Source organism: Leuresthes tenuis, unplaced genomic scaffold (assembly GCF_036924035.1).
Source record: "Leuresthes tenuis unplaced genomic scaffold, fLeuTen1.0.hap1 SCAF_10, whole genome shotgun sequence".
Lineage (NCBI taxonomy): Eukaryota > Metazoa > Chordata > Actinopteri > Atheriniformes > Atherinopsidae > Leuresthes > Leuresthes tenuis.
In genome coordinates this window covers 29,153,125-29,166,523 of record NW_027325364.1, presented here as the reverse complement: position 1 = coordinate 29,166,523, position 13,399 = coordinate 29,153,125, and the positions used below count along the sequence as shown (strand labels likewise).

At 40.2% G+C, this 13,399-nt stretch overlaps 1 protein-coding gene across 2 annotated transcripts in view; it reads right to left on the bottom strand.

The window, feature by feature from the left end:
* The window catches only part of zfpm2a (zinc finger protein, FOG family member 2a), a 112,124-nt gene that overhangs the window by 40,180 nt on the left and 58,545 nt on the right, over positions 1-13,399 (bottom strand). Inside the window, exon 5 of one of the 2 annotated variants that reach the window (XM_072394874.1) lies at positions 2,506-2,617. In XM_072394874.1, coding sequence (XP_072250975.1) covers positions 2,506-2,617 — 112 coding nt within the window. The remainder of the gene's footprint in view (positions 1-2,505; positions 2,618-13,399) is intronic. The other variant, XM_072394875.1, reaches the window with a different exon arrangement.

Sequence of the window (13,399 nt, the reverse complement as noted above, 5' to 3'; positions counted from 1 at the left end):
TCTTAGAGATACTCCCCCATAGATTCACACTGGCAAGCATCCAAAGTGAACTGCTACTATCTTTTCAGGCAGCCTTAAAGAAAGCCGAGACCACTGAAACGTGAGCCAAAACATACTCTGCAAGCATACTGTGCATTGAGATATTCACTGTTTTCCATAAATAACGCATCTGAGAGAGCAATGAAGCAGCCAACAGAGGGGAAACAGCACCAGGGTGAAGATATAAACAATCTGGGCCTCTGCTTTTCGAGGTAGGAAGTAAGTTCCTGTTGGACTCTGAGAAGCCTTTTCCCTTGAGTTGATCCACGCCACTCTTTATATGATAAACACAATTCCAGCACAGCTTCAAAACTACAGCAAAGAGCCCAAATTCAATATTGAATTTGACAAAGATTTGAGAGTTTCTGCACGCTGGCACTCAATTTCAATGTCACCTCCAGAGGGTGCACAGACTTGTAGATTGGAATATTTAAAAGGGGCCGATGAAGAAGAATGAGTGGCATAAATCAACTCACAGTCTGGATGCAAGAATCAGGCGGCTGGACGGCATCAAACGCTTCACCAGTTTCTGAACTTACTCCAAGTCATGTGAAAAAAAAGTAGTAGCCAGGAGCAAAATGTGGAACATTTTTTTTGCAAGAGAAAACCGAGAGGAACGGACACCCAACCAATTTATCCAATTCACTTTGGCAAAGTTGCTACAAAGCTCTTTGAGTCAAGTATGGAATTACACATCCTGAATTTTTTATATCTTCTTGGATCATAATAATATCAAATCTTTTATATTCATTTTGATGTTTGTTTCTAACTTTTTCATAAGTTACAAGCTCACAAGGTGAACCATGAGGGAAACTTTGACATTATCAGTGACATGTTTCCTTTACATGCTGAAACAACAGAAAATAATTACAGAATTAAACAGTACAAAATATATTTCATGCTGACATGTTTTAGAAGTAGAGATTGTCTCACAGCTTATATGCGATAACAAGAGATGTCTAACTTCTGCTCTGAGATTTAAATTAATTCCCTGCATTCAACATTCCCTCCATTATCATTTATTATCAGCTGGCAAGCGTGCACTGATTCTTGTGGAGGATTTAGAGTAATGAACTCATACAGTATAACACAGAGTAATTCTCACAAGGAGAAGTCTGGAGATGTTATTGTGTTTAATTTAATACGGTCAAGCTAGAAGTGACAAACAAAGGAACAGCCAGAAATACCCAGCTGAGGTGATGATGCTCGCCTGCGCTGTATGTGATGATATCTCCAGGATACATATATGAAGAGTGGCAGAGGAAATTTGCTAGATTTAGAAAAAAGTGAAAAATCCTGTTATTGCCCTTTTTTTTGTTTCATACAGTCAGTCTCTGTGCAAAAAGATTAGAAGATTTTAAAGAAGTGCATAATCTTCTTTAACAGCTTATCAAAACTTTAATGATTTGGTGATAAAGAGCACAAAGTTAAGTAGCCGGTTAAGAGGATAACTCCCCAGTGCAGTCTAGTGATTAGTAGATGAGAATTGGAAGACCGAAAATCCGGGTTGCAAATCCCACTCTTGCCACTTATTCACTCTGAGGGAGAAGAAGCTCCATTTCAGCTTTGGGGGTATTGTCATGGGGTAATCATTTTTGAAAAGTGATAAATGGAGCCCTTTTTCTTCGCCCTTTGGAATCCAAAACACAACTTTATTTACGTATTTATTTTGCTCTGTCTCCCCGGTTACACCCGTCAAGACCCAATTATAGCTGTAGGCGCCTTGGGCTTTCATGGGAAGTGAAGCTCCTGACTGTGGTGTCAGTGCTGTGTACAGTTCAAGCATCTTCCAGTGCCATCTGCAACAAACTGAGCTCTCCACCAATCTGCACTGGACAGTTTTAATGAGGGTTTGCTGGACAAAATGCTCACGAATTAAGGGGGTTTCTGTATGAGAGGGTCATCAAAATTTCTGTGCTTTGTGTAACACTGATTTTCTGAAAGATGGGGGATATGTTTTCCCCACGTACATTCATGTAAATCCTCCTCTAGTGGGGAGTAACCTGAATACAACAGATTTATGAAGTATATACAACTAAAGCTTTGCTGTGTTAGTGAGGCCAGCTGAAGTAAAGCAGCAAAAGCCATCTCCTCCTATGCCTTCCTCGCCATATACCTTGAGATAGGGATTCACTTAATATAACAGAGAAAAAAGGGCATTAATTACCTTGTGAAATCTAGAGACTATTAACTTTGTGTGTCAAGTTTTGTTTCTCAGTTCTTAATCAGAGTTGAAGTGATATAAATTACCCTTTGGATGAGAAAAACAGATATGGCATGAGCGAGCGTGCATTCATGTGTGTGTCCTTGCAGCTGTGTAAATGCAATTATTTGTGAATGTTTGTGACTTTGAGAAGTGAAAAGAAAGAGAGAGAGCGAATCAGGCAGTAGAGGAATGGATGGAGGATTGTGGCGTGGCTTGCTGCGCTGTGGAGAGATAACAGAATGCCAGAGCCGGTTGCTTACCTTTGCTGTACACCACACAGTTGTTTTTGTTGTCTTCCGCTCCCTGCCAAGTCACATCCAGCAGCCACCTGGGGCCGGCGCTCAGCACCACCGGGACTGTGCTCTTCGTCTTCTGGTCGAGGACAGATAACAAATACTAATCATTTGCTTATTTTGGTGATTAAAGAAATACTAATAACCACTGAGTTACGCTCCTCTGCCTCTCTGAATGGCCATAAAGAGACAATTTCAGAAACTAAACAGCATGCAACTCAAGTCCAGCCCAATCCCATTTGTTGTACATTGCTGAGAAGATTTGAAAATCGTAAATTTGTGTGTGCACATGTGTGTGTGCACGATGGCCTACAGACAAAGGCTGCAGAGGTGGCTGGAGTGATGACAAATCACTCTAAGAGCCTGCATTGTATCAAAAAAGCGGAAGTGAACCCAGCGATCCAGCATCTGATCGTTCAGATTAAGAGGAATACCCCAGGTGTCCGGTAATCATAAAAAAAGAAGGAAAATAAATAGGATGGTGACTTTCAGAGAGAAGGAAGTGAGTGTTCAGCAGTGAACTTTGGGCACATTGTGCCTTGCTATCGCCAGGATCTCACTATTTCCTGAAACAAGCGGGGAAGAATTTAAAGAATCAGTATCCATTTCAAAGGGCGATTGAGGTTAGAGTTTTTATAATATGCCGGAAAATTATTCTGAATGTGTAAGGTCGTTTTTCTTCTTGGTCAGAGGTCAAACGGGGAGTTTTATTCTTCTGAAAGAAAAAATAAAACAGCGAGATAGAGAGAAACATCCACAGTAATAGATTCCCACGGTGCAGTGTCACCAGATTTGCTTGCTTTGTTTATCCTCAGATGTTTTATTTAATTCTTTATGTTCTTCTTCTTTTTCTAAAATGGTGCATCGGCAGTGTTGTAAGTATGTTGAATATATGCATCCGTGTATGTAAGAGGGGGTGGTAGTCATATCTTAGGCAGTTCTGAACAGTAGCATATTACTCAAAGCCCCAGTGTGAGTAAATTCAGGCCATTACATTTGAACCATGTTACCCCACCTCTTTTTTATTGGGACGTTACAGAAATAGTTTAGCTAAGATGAAAATGGGTTGGGTTTGCAATCTTGACACTTCATTTCTTTTTCCATCAGAGGCAGCCGGGGACAGGACACTGTCCATCTGCCTATTGTAAGAGAAAAACACCAGTCCTCTCATGTGCTTTTCACTTACTTCTCCCCCGCAAAAGGCAACAACCTTCAAGGATAAATGCAAATGTCACTTGAGCATGTTAAAGGTCTGAATTGGCACAGATATGCACAAGAGATGAGCACTGTGCTCCGGCAGTGTGCCTGCATGCCCCCTCCTCCTCCTACTCCTCCACCCACCCATGTGTCTTTCCATGAACTCTATCTTGTTGGAGGCTGGAGGACAGATTCTATATGTTTTTTTTTTCCAAAGAGCATTATTTACAAATAGCAAATACCTCTTAGAGAGCTGATAGGAATCTGCTCTGCAGGCAAAATTAGGAAAAACTAATTCAGACACTATATAAAGATAGATTTCTAAATAGGGTTTCTTTATATGTAGCTCTGCACATTGGCATACTACAACACCAAACTGATCAAACACAGACACTAAATTGCGTCTGCTGATATTCTTATTCCTCCTTCTGGCAACTTCTTATCCCCGTGCTGGCAGCAGATGAGAAAGAGAGAGGACCTCTGTAATTTAAGTCATCCACGATTTCACATTTCAAATTAGCCTCACAATGAAGTCTTCTATCTGGCTAACCTGAAAATCTCACACCCCTGTCAAAGGAGCAGAGCAGACTGGCCGATTGTTGCTAAGACGACTATCTGAAATGGGAATCAGATTAACCCTTTCTCAGATCTCCACACTGGAGCCATCTCTTATTCAGCAGCGAGAGGCCTCTCTGCCATCCCTGTGTGCCTCTGGGAATTCATGATATTCCAGCTGCTCTTAATGTAGCCAACAGAGACAAAATATCACATTAATGAGACATCTTCCCACTGTTAGAAACCACATGAAATTGGTTGGATTTATGGCAGAAAACACGATTGCTTTTTTAGTTACTGCTGTGATATAAACTTTCTAAATCTTCATAATCTTTAATTTAATTGTCAGTGTCTTCTATTTTAATTGGTTCCTTTTTGTTGGAAACTGAGCAGCAACAACCAATCACAGCCACTCGGTGCAGATTTGAATAAAGCATCTATAGTTACAATATCTGCTTTGTAAGCATGCCGCATGTAACAGCCGTCACAAAGACAAAGAAATGCACAGGAGCAAATGCACTCAACGCATTTGGGATTAAGACACTGTGGCGTCACTGCAGCAAGGGATGTCTGCAAATGCAAATGAAAACATTTGTATAACTGGATCAGGTGGTCTGAGCGGCCGAGGCCAAAAAAAATACAGATTGACAGGCAGAAAATTACAATTTGCCTGGAGCGAGGGCAAAACACTATGAAGTGGCTTTATGGAAACAAACTCCTCACACAGCAACCAGTCTTATATCTGGGAGATGTGACGTGTAGAGGCCTTTTCTGGTCCAAAACAGCCCTCTGAAGGGAAAATATGCTGACCCCTGTTGGCTAGTTTTAGTTGGAAAAAAGGTGTGTTTGTGTAGATACAATCATTTAATCTTAACTTTGTATTTCTATTAAAATGAAAAGACAAAATAAAGACAAAAACAAAGATTTTTTTTATCTTCTCCTGCCCTTATGTGTTACCCTTCCATTTCAAGATTAATAACTGATATCAAAATGATTGACTATTACGAAACAAATAAATAGCTTTTAGATACTGTCTCTAATATCAGTTTACCGACTATCATCCCTGTCAGAGCCTGTAACCTTCTTGGAATCCATCTCTGTTGTGTTGTTATGGTTTATCCACCTTCTGCCTTCACTCCAGTGGTTTCAATATGTCCCGGTATTTTTTTTCCTCTGAGCTCTGCTACCGTTCCTTGTGTAAGAGATACAGTGACCAAAACAGTGTAGTCAGCGAGGAAGTGATTACAAACTGATGGTCCAAATTCGGTATAAAATGAAAATCAATATTTCCACAAGTTGCTGCAACATAAAAGATAACCTTCATTGATTTTTCTAGACATAGGCTTCTGTGATAAAATCTAATATAAATTTTCAGCCACACGGATTTGGATCAGAGCAGAGCAGGGCCTGAACGATAAGTTCCGTGCACATCTCTTAGACTCCGATTTTTTTTCCTTCCCCTTTTCCCTCTTCCAAGGCAGAGCTGTACTATTTATAATTGGCCCTGTGTGAGCAAAAGCTTCTATCAGGAATCTGTTCTAATTTTTATTACTGAGAAGCTAAAGCCTGTTCCAGATAATTTGGAAATTTCAGGGGAATTGTGATAGAGCTGATGGCACAGCCGGACTGACTCCAGAAAGGAGCTAACCTGTAATAGCCTCTGTGGCTGCGCTGATTAAATGTTGCCATAGATGAAAGACCTGCCATCACCGCAATAAATTAACCAATCACACAAATCCCAAGTCGCTACTAATCCCTCCTTGATACCATGATCCTCTGATCAGCTGAAGGAGGTGAAGAAGAAAGTGGCTTGTGACACTCAGCCTTCGCTAACTCCCTGCCTCCCTGTGTAAACAACAAGCTAATGATATCACTGCTGACCATTTCACCACCACTGGCTACTCTTAACCCGCTTCATGGTCAGGGCAGGTGAAATCGATACAGACCTTGGGTGGGAATGATTATTTTCCTCAACGCACGCACCCACACCCCCGTCACCACCAAGGTCACTGACTGGCACTGTATCCGTGTTGATCCCACAGCTGAAAGATTTAGACAACTTAGAGATCAAAACCACTCAGTCTGAATATATCAAGACATTCTCCGGCTCTTTAGAGTCAGCTTTCAATAACCACTTGGTGGGAAAAGTAGTGCTGTTTTGTCATGAAAAGACCAGTTAAATCATTTGTAGAATAATTTTCCATACTGAAAAGCGTGTGTTGACCTGGCAACTAGTCTCAAGTAACTCTAAGGTCCCGTGTCTTTTTTAAAAAGATACTACAAGTATAAACACAATACAAACACACGCACAAGCATAAATGTGTAGGTTATGTCAAGTTTATATGCTCGCTTTTTCTAACATGGGAGTGAGGATAAAGGATTTGTACCTGTTTTACCAGTCAGTTTACAGCAGACAGCACACTCACACCTTGATAACGTCCATTGCAATTAGTTGTTCACTGCGATGAAACAAATTGCATGTGGTCAACTGGAAATTTCATTAAGGGAGATTTTCCTCAAGCCCTCGTTATCGCTCTGCGTATTAATATTTTCTTAGCCTCAAGGATGGATGAGTTGCAAGGGTCTTCTTTTTTTGTTGAATATAACAGCCAAAGCCAGCCTCACACTGTGTTCTCCCACTATCCATGCTGGTGAAAGCTGTGTATACGCTTAACTAGGTGACGCATATTTTTTTTTATTGCACCCTGAAATAACAGTCTCTGTCATCATCCTACATAAAGTGGGAAATACTTCCATTTTTCAAGCCTGCCTTTGTGTCATTTTCTCCTCTTCTAAATGGCCATGGTTACATCTGCTGTAATGAAAAGATACCTACATACTGCTTTTATTCCTTTCTCTACCCCTCTCTCTAAGGCTATAGCATCTGCTATTGGGAGACTAAATAACAGAAATATGCAGGAATTGCACACTAATTCCCTTTAGAGATAGATCTTGGCTGGTGCCCTGTCATAAATCAGAGAATTTCGATATGAAATGAGGCAAGCTGCTCTAATCATTTCTGCATTTCAAATTGGATCACTGGCTCAATCGCTTGGCTTTTAAACTGCTTGCCTAAGAGCAAATGTGAGGTGGGAGATAATTCAGCTGAAATCTCTGCCTGCTCTGTGTGGCAGTTAGTTTACTGCTTGAGTGCAAGAGAATGCTTTTTTTCTTCCCTTAGCCCATCTTTCTCTTTTCAACTTTGTTAAATTGACTTTTCATTTTAAAATCGATTAAATTGAGAGAGTCACCGCTGTTCCCGGAATCTTTAAAGGGACACCCATCAATGTGCGCATGTGCCTTTATTTGGTTGCTGCTATCATGCGCCGCTACGAGGAATAAATATTTTCTCATTTAAATCACCTTTTATCCTGCTGACTGGACTGTAAGCATCAAAGTTCATGTGCTGCATTAGGTATGACTTATTTCACTCCATTGAAATGCTCACAGTGGTTGTCTTTATACTGACTATGGGTGGCACTGCATGATTACTGTATGTTCAGTTGCTTTTTTAAGACATAGCTTGCAACCTAGTGATTCAATGTTTGGAATTTTGTTTAAAAAGCAGTGCTTGATTATAAATAGCGCATCTTGACATTTAATTTTTTTGTCTTGAATCTGCTGCTTGAAGTGGGAAGGAGCAAAGAATAGAGATTTAGAAGGAGGGGGCACCATCCATCCTCCATTCTTCAAGACCTTCAGGCACATTGAGGTGCTCCAACTCTAAACCCAAACTGTTTAGTTTAAGCTGCACCTGCCCTGAAGACACCCCCCTCCACACACACACACTTCTCCACCCTTGCCTTCTTTCCTTTCCTTTCCTTTCCTTTCCTTTCCTTTCTTTTCCTTACATATTCTTACCTTTCTTGCAATAGTCTTACCTTAACTTCCTCTTAGTATTAAAAAATGTCCTTTCCTTTCTATTCCTTTCTCCGGTCTCTTATCATCTAGTCTTTCTACCTTTCTATCTGTATGTCCCTTGCACTCAACACACACTATATATAAACCCTTGCTACTTCCTTTCCACATCCCTCAGCTCTTCAGCATCCAAATACAATAAAACTAGTTTTCTTTGTGGCAGTAAATGTTTAATTCAACTTTACAACTACATGCATGTGTACCGCTGTAACTATGTGTAATGCCTATATCCTGAGAACTATTTGAAGTTGTAAACAAGAGAAAGCCGAATTTGTAATGCATGTGCTCCAGGACTTAATCATGTCTTGGAGGTACAGCGCACACATACACAAGCACTTCTTGTGTTTGGCTTTGGTCAGGGGACAGAACAGCTCTGTCGCTTCACTACTCACTGTTTGAATTACTCAAAATTTCCCATTTGAATTCAATTGGGGAGGACTTGTTTGATCTTTTGCATGTAAGTTAAGTCTAACTCCTGGAGCAGCAAAAAGCTGTGTGAGTGAACATAATAGGGAACCCAGAGCCAGTAATGTTCACCTGTATGGATATTACCATGGCCCCTGGGGGTCAAGGTGCCAGGTGGCATATTCTCTGGACAGATTTGCCTTTTTCTCTGTAAGGAATAAACATGCAGGCACCGGATTTCTTCAAAGAGGAGGAAATGGGAACTCAGGAGTCAATCAGTCAATGGGGTCACAATAAATCCCTGCTCTCATAACAGCACACGGAAGACTAGGATCAGTCAGAGGCAGTAAATAAAGACAAACAATAAAATAGAAGGCATGATGCTTGAATAAAGCCCCTGACTTAAGATAAACCATGGTGCCCCCCCTTTAGGTATTGGATTTTAATATTCTTTTGAACTCCCTGCTCTTCATTGGTGGAGTTATAAATTTCATGATGCATTAGAATGACATCTGCTGAATGTGATTTTATATTTCAGGAGATTCTCTCATCCTGTGCAGCCAACCTCGCCCACTGATTCTGAAACTGAGCTCTTTATATATATATATATATATATATATATATATATATATATATGCAAGTGTTCAAAATTCTAATTATAACAAACACAGTAGAACTAAAGCGCACTACAAAATTGACTGGAGACTTTAAAAAAAAGAGAGAAAACATTAAATGCCATAACATCACAAACATATGGGTGATTTGCACACCTGACCACCTGTATCCTGCTGTAAGTGTTATTAAATCCACTGTAAAAGACCAACATATTTACACCAAGTTAAGTAAATAAGATAAAGATAAAGAACTTGTGACTCTCTAAATGCATTAGAAGTGAACTGTCTTATCAGAGGCTCAGCACGCAGACTGTTAAAAGATGGGTTTTCCGAGCTGGAAATGGTTTTCGTTACCCAATTAGTTTGCTGACAACCCTGTGGTATAATATTCCTGCTTCAACAGCCTCATACACATTCATCTAATGAGGCGCTGCTGGACCACCAGGGAGAGAATGGACACTGTCCAGACCTTCATCTCCCTTTAGCACCTATCAGCTTTCTTATCTTCAATGTGAACCTTTTTTTTTTGTGTTTGTTACTGTCGGAAGGATGGAATTTTTCTGCTTGGTTTTTCATCCGACCAGAGTAATTTTGACAGGGCTTTGTCTTTGGTGGGCCCAGTGCCAACTAGGCTGAAGATCAGAGGGCTAAGGCCAGGACAGGAGACAGGGAGGACTTATCAAGGTCTACCAGCAGGGGTCTGCATCACTGTAGGGTGACCATCCTCTTCCAGATAGGCAATCCAGCCTCTGTATTTAAGAAGAGTAAAATGACAGAATTTCTAATAATGTGAGTTCATATTTAGCTGTGAATAATGTATGAATTTGAAGAACTTTCAGAGTCTGTTTATCTTTACATCCTAACAAATAGCTCAAACTAAAACTTTCTTAAAAAGAGATGATAAGAAAGACAGTTTACTTCTACAATCACAACTGTAAAGCCATCAGCTGACCAATTCCATCAAAACCCCTCTAGAAGATACTTTGTAGTGGAAAACCAAAAGGACTATCTGGGGCTTGAAAGTGAAAGCAATCGAGGGATTATCTCCAGCACTTCTCAAGAAACTTGTTTCAACATAGTATCGCAAATTACAGCCATGACAGTGACAGATGGCAAAGCAGCTGGCACCACTCAACTTTGTTTCACTTTTCTTTATTATTGCTCCTTCCTTCTTCTCCTTCCTCTTGCACACTTGCTGTATTTGAGGTCTGCTGTGTATTAAAGTGTTGGATAACTATTCATTTGGGAAGACATATTGCGTGCTGTAAAACAAGGCTGTATGAGTTAAGCCAGGGACCTCTGAGCTTTACTGTCAAGCTAACATTCTGTATAGACTTGAGTCTGAGCTTTGCTCATTTATTGGCTCTTTGAAAGCTGAGTGGATCTCAGGTAAAAAAAAACGCATCTTCCCAGATCTCCTACACGCAGTCATTCATTTAAAAAAAAAAAAAAACACCTTGAGCCAAGTGAATAAGTGATAGTGCATGACTTATGCTATCCTAGGTAGAACATTTGTTCATAAATGTTAATTTTCATATAATTTGTGGGTGCTAACAACATACACAGTAGAAACCTGAAGCATGTAGATACTACATTGGCTCAGTGTAACAGTTTGTCATTCCTAATAGGTTTCTAGAAGACCATCAGAGAGCTATGAAGGGGGAAAAGGAACACCAAGCTCACCCATAAGCCCTGCAGGGGCGAAGACTGCCACCCTCATCCCTCGGCTTGTGGAGTCATCACTGTTTCCTGCTATGCTACTACTGAACAGACTGCTGGAGGATGACAACTGCCTGTCAGTCTATTAAAGTTAGAATATACACTTTCAACAGAATGGCCACATCTGGAGAATCTGTCAGGATGGAAGCCTGTCGTTAAAGTGAAAAGAGTCTGCAGAATAACATATGTCCTTCTCTACTATATTTTTGTTTCAGCACAAATGGCAAAGAACATAGTGACTGAATGAGGACACTTTCAACCTTCAAATAATCAGTGGCAAGAATTAGGATACTCAACATGGATGTTCTTGAATTATTGCAGCACATAGCTGCACAATTACACAATTTTCTGGTGAAAATAAAGCACAGGTGAAAGAAGCATTCAAATTCTTGACTATATACTGCACTATACTACAATATTCTATACTAATTCTATACTGCACTATACTACTTTTACTGAAATCACATTCGTAATGGGGGAAATTTACTGTGTGAAATTTACTGTGTGTCTTAGTTAACTAAGCAATCTGAATACTTTTGTTACTTTTGTTCATTATTAGATTATTTACAATCATAGTGTTGCTGTTTCTGTTGCTCAGAGAGGGAACTATTAACAATAGCTGCTTAAAAATCGCAAGGAATAAAAAGTGTGATATTTCACTCGAAAATGCAGTCGTAGCATCATAAATTACATGATTTCAGGTAACTGAAAAAGTGAAAAAACAGGATATAAAAATGCTAAAGTTACTATTCAAAACCATGTGTTCAATGTTGTTTGGCAACACCTCGAACCTAACCCAATTGGAATGAATAATGCTGCAAATAATCACCTCCTTTGTGTTTGTGTTTTGATGTATTCACTGTATCCTGGACACGTTTGAGGTACGCGTGCAGACATTACTGTAAAGTGAACACAAAGCAGATCAGTGAGTCCTGCTCTGCTTATCAGGGGACCTGCCATATCAGTTTGGATAGTTGTGATGTGATGTAAGGACAGCAAAATGTCAGGTTCACTTGTAGATCAAGTCAACCATGTATTATCTCTCAAACAGTGGAGCTCAGCTGCGGCTGTAATAGCTCTGTCTAGCTGACTGAATGAGTGCTTCATGGCTAATGTGGGCGGCAATGAGTTCCAGCTATGCTCACAAAACTTTGAAGTTTGGAAAAAATACGAGTAACAGAAAAAAACAATGGTGTGTATGTTTGACTTTTTTTTTCATTCTATATCTGATTATTAGACTCCCAAACAAACATTAAATGTTGATTTGTGTAAAAAAGCCCAGATTCAATGGAATGTGCTTTGATGTTTCTTTCTTTTTTTGTAAGGACATGAAAACCATCAATAATGTCATCGATAAATATATGGATGACACTGAGCAAGGAAAAGCAGGCCAGATAATTACCATTTTACCCAACTGAAGAGACCCCAGCTCTGATATTGGTTTAAACCCAAGAAATAATTGATGCATGCAATCACAAATTGGTTCTCCGCCTAAAATTTGGTCCCATTATTTCATTAGATGAAGGCACATTATTCGTGCCAAACTTATTTGTGTGTCCAACACAGAAATTCAAATCCTGTTAGTTCTGATAATGTTGTGCATTTTCAAACCACTTGCAAGACAGTGTGACTTTCAGATGGAGGGCAAAGGCCACCTTTAAATGCACACATAAATGAAAATGTTTAGACCTCAGCTTTTCTTTCTCTTTTTTAGTTTATTGGTTTGTTTGTTTGTGTGCATACATATTTGATGTCGTGTGCATGTGCGTGAGTGATTTAGCAGCTATGCTAGAGAGAGGTCCTATCCTGGGGTGCCTTCTTGCATATGTAATTGGATGTTACTGTAAATAATTGCCTGGGCATGTGCCAGTGTGATGATGGTGATGATTTGTGTGTGTGTGTTGTCTCATGTGTGACTGTATGTGTGTAGAACAGGCGTGTATCATTCTGTGTCTCTGTATGTGTGTGTGTGTGTGTGTGTGCGAGTGTGTGTGTGTGTGAGCGCATCTGCCCCATCCGTACTCCACTCTCAAGTCCCACTGATTCTCCTTTCCAGCCATGTTGAATCCTCTTTTCCTTATCAGGCGAGCCCAGGCCTGCATCAGGCTCTCCTTGCTATGACAGAGGCTACAACAATAGGCCTGCGATACCGCTGCTTAGCGCTGCGTTTCGGAGGGGAAACCTGCCACGGGCGCAGATTAACTACAACACACACACACACAAAATAGATTGCAGCCTCCAAAACAAAACATTTTTCAGAATGCCTCCTCTTGATTAATGAAGCAATGACAAGAAGAAAAATATAATTTCTGAAACAGAAAAATCCGCCGCCACTTGTTAAAGTTTAGGGGTAGCTAACAATAAACATAGTGGAGGGAGACGGTGGGCAAAAGGGGTGAGATAAATGGCTTGAGTGATGGGCTGAATAATTTCTGGAACACTTTTTTGGTTGC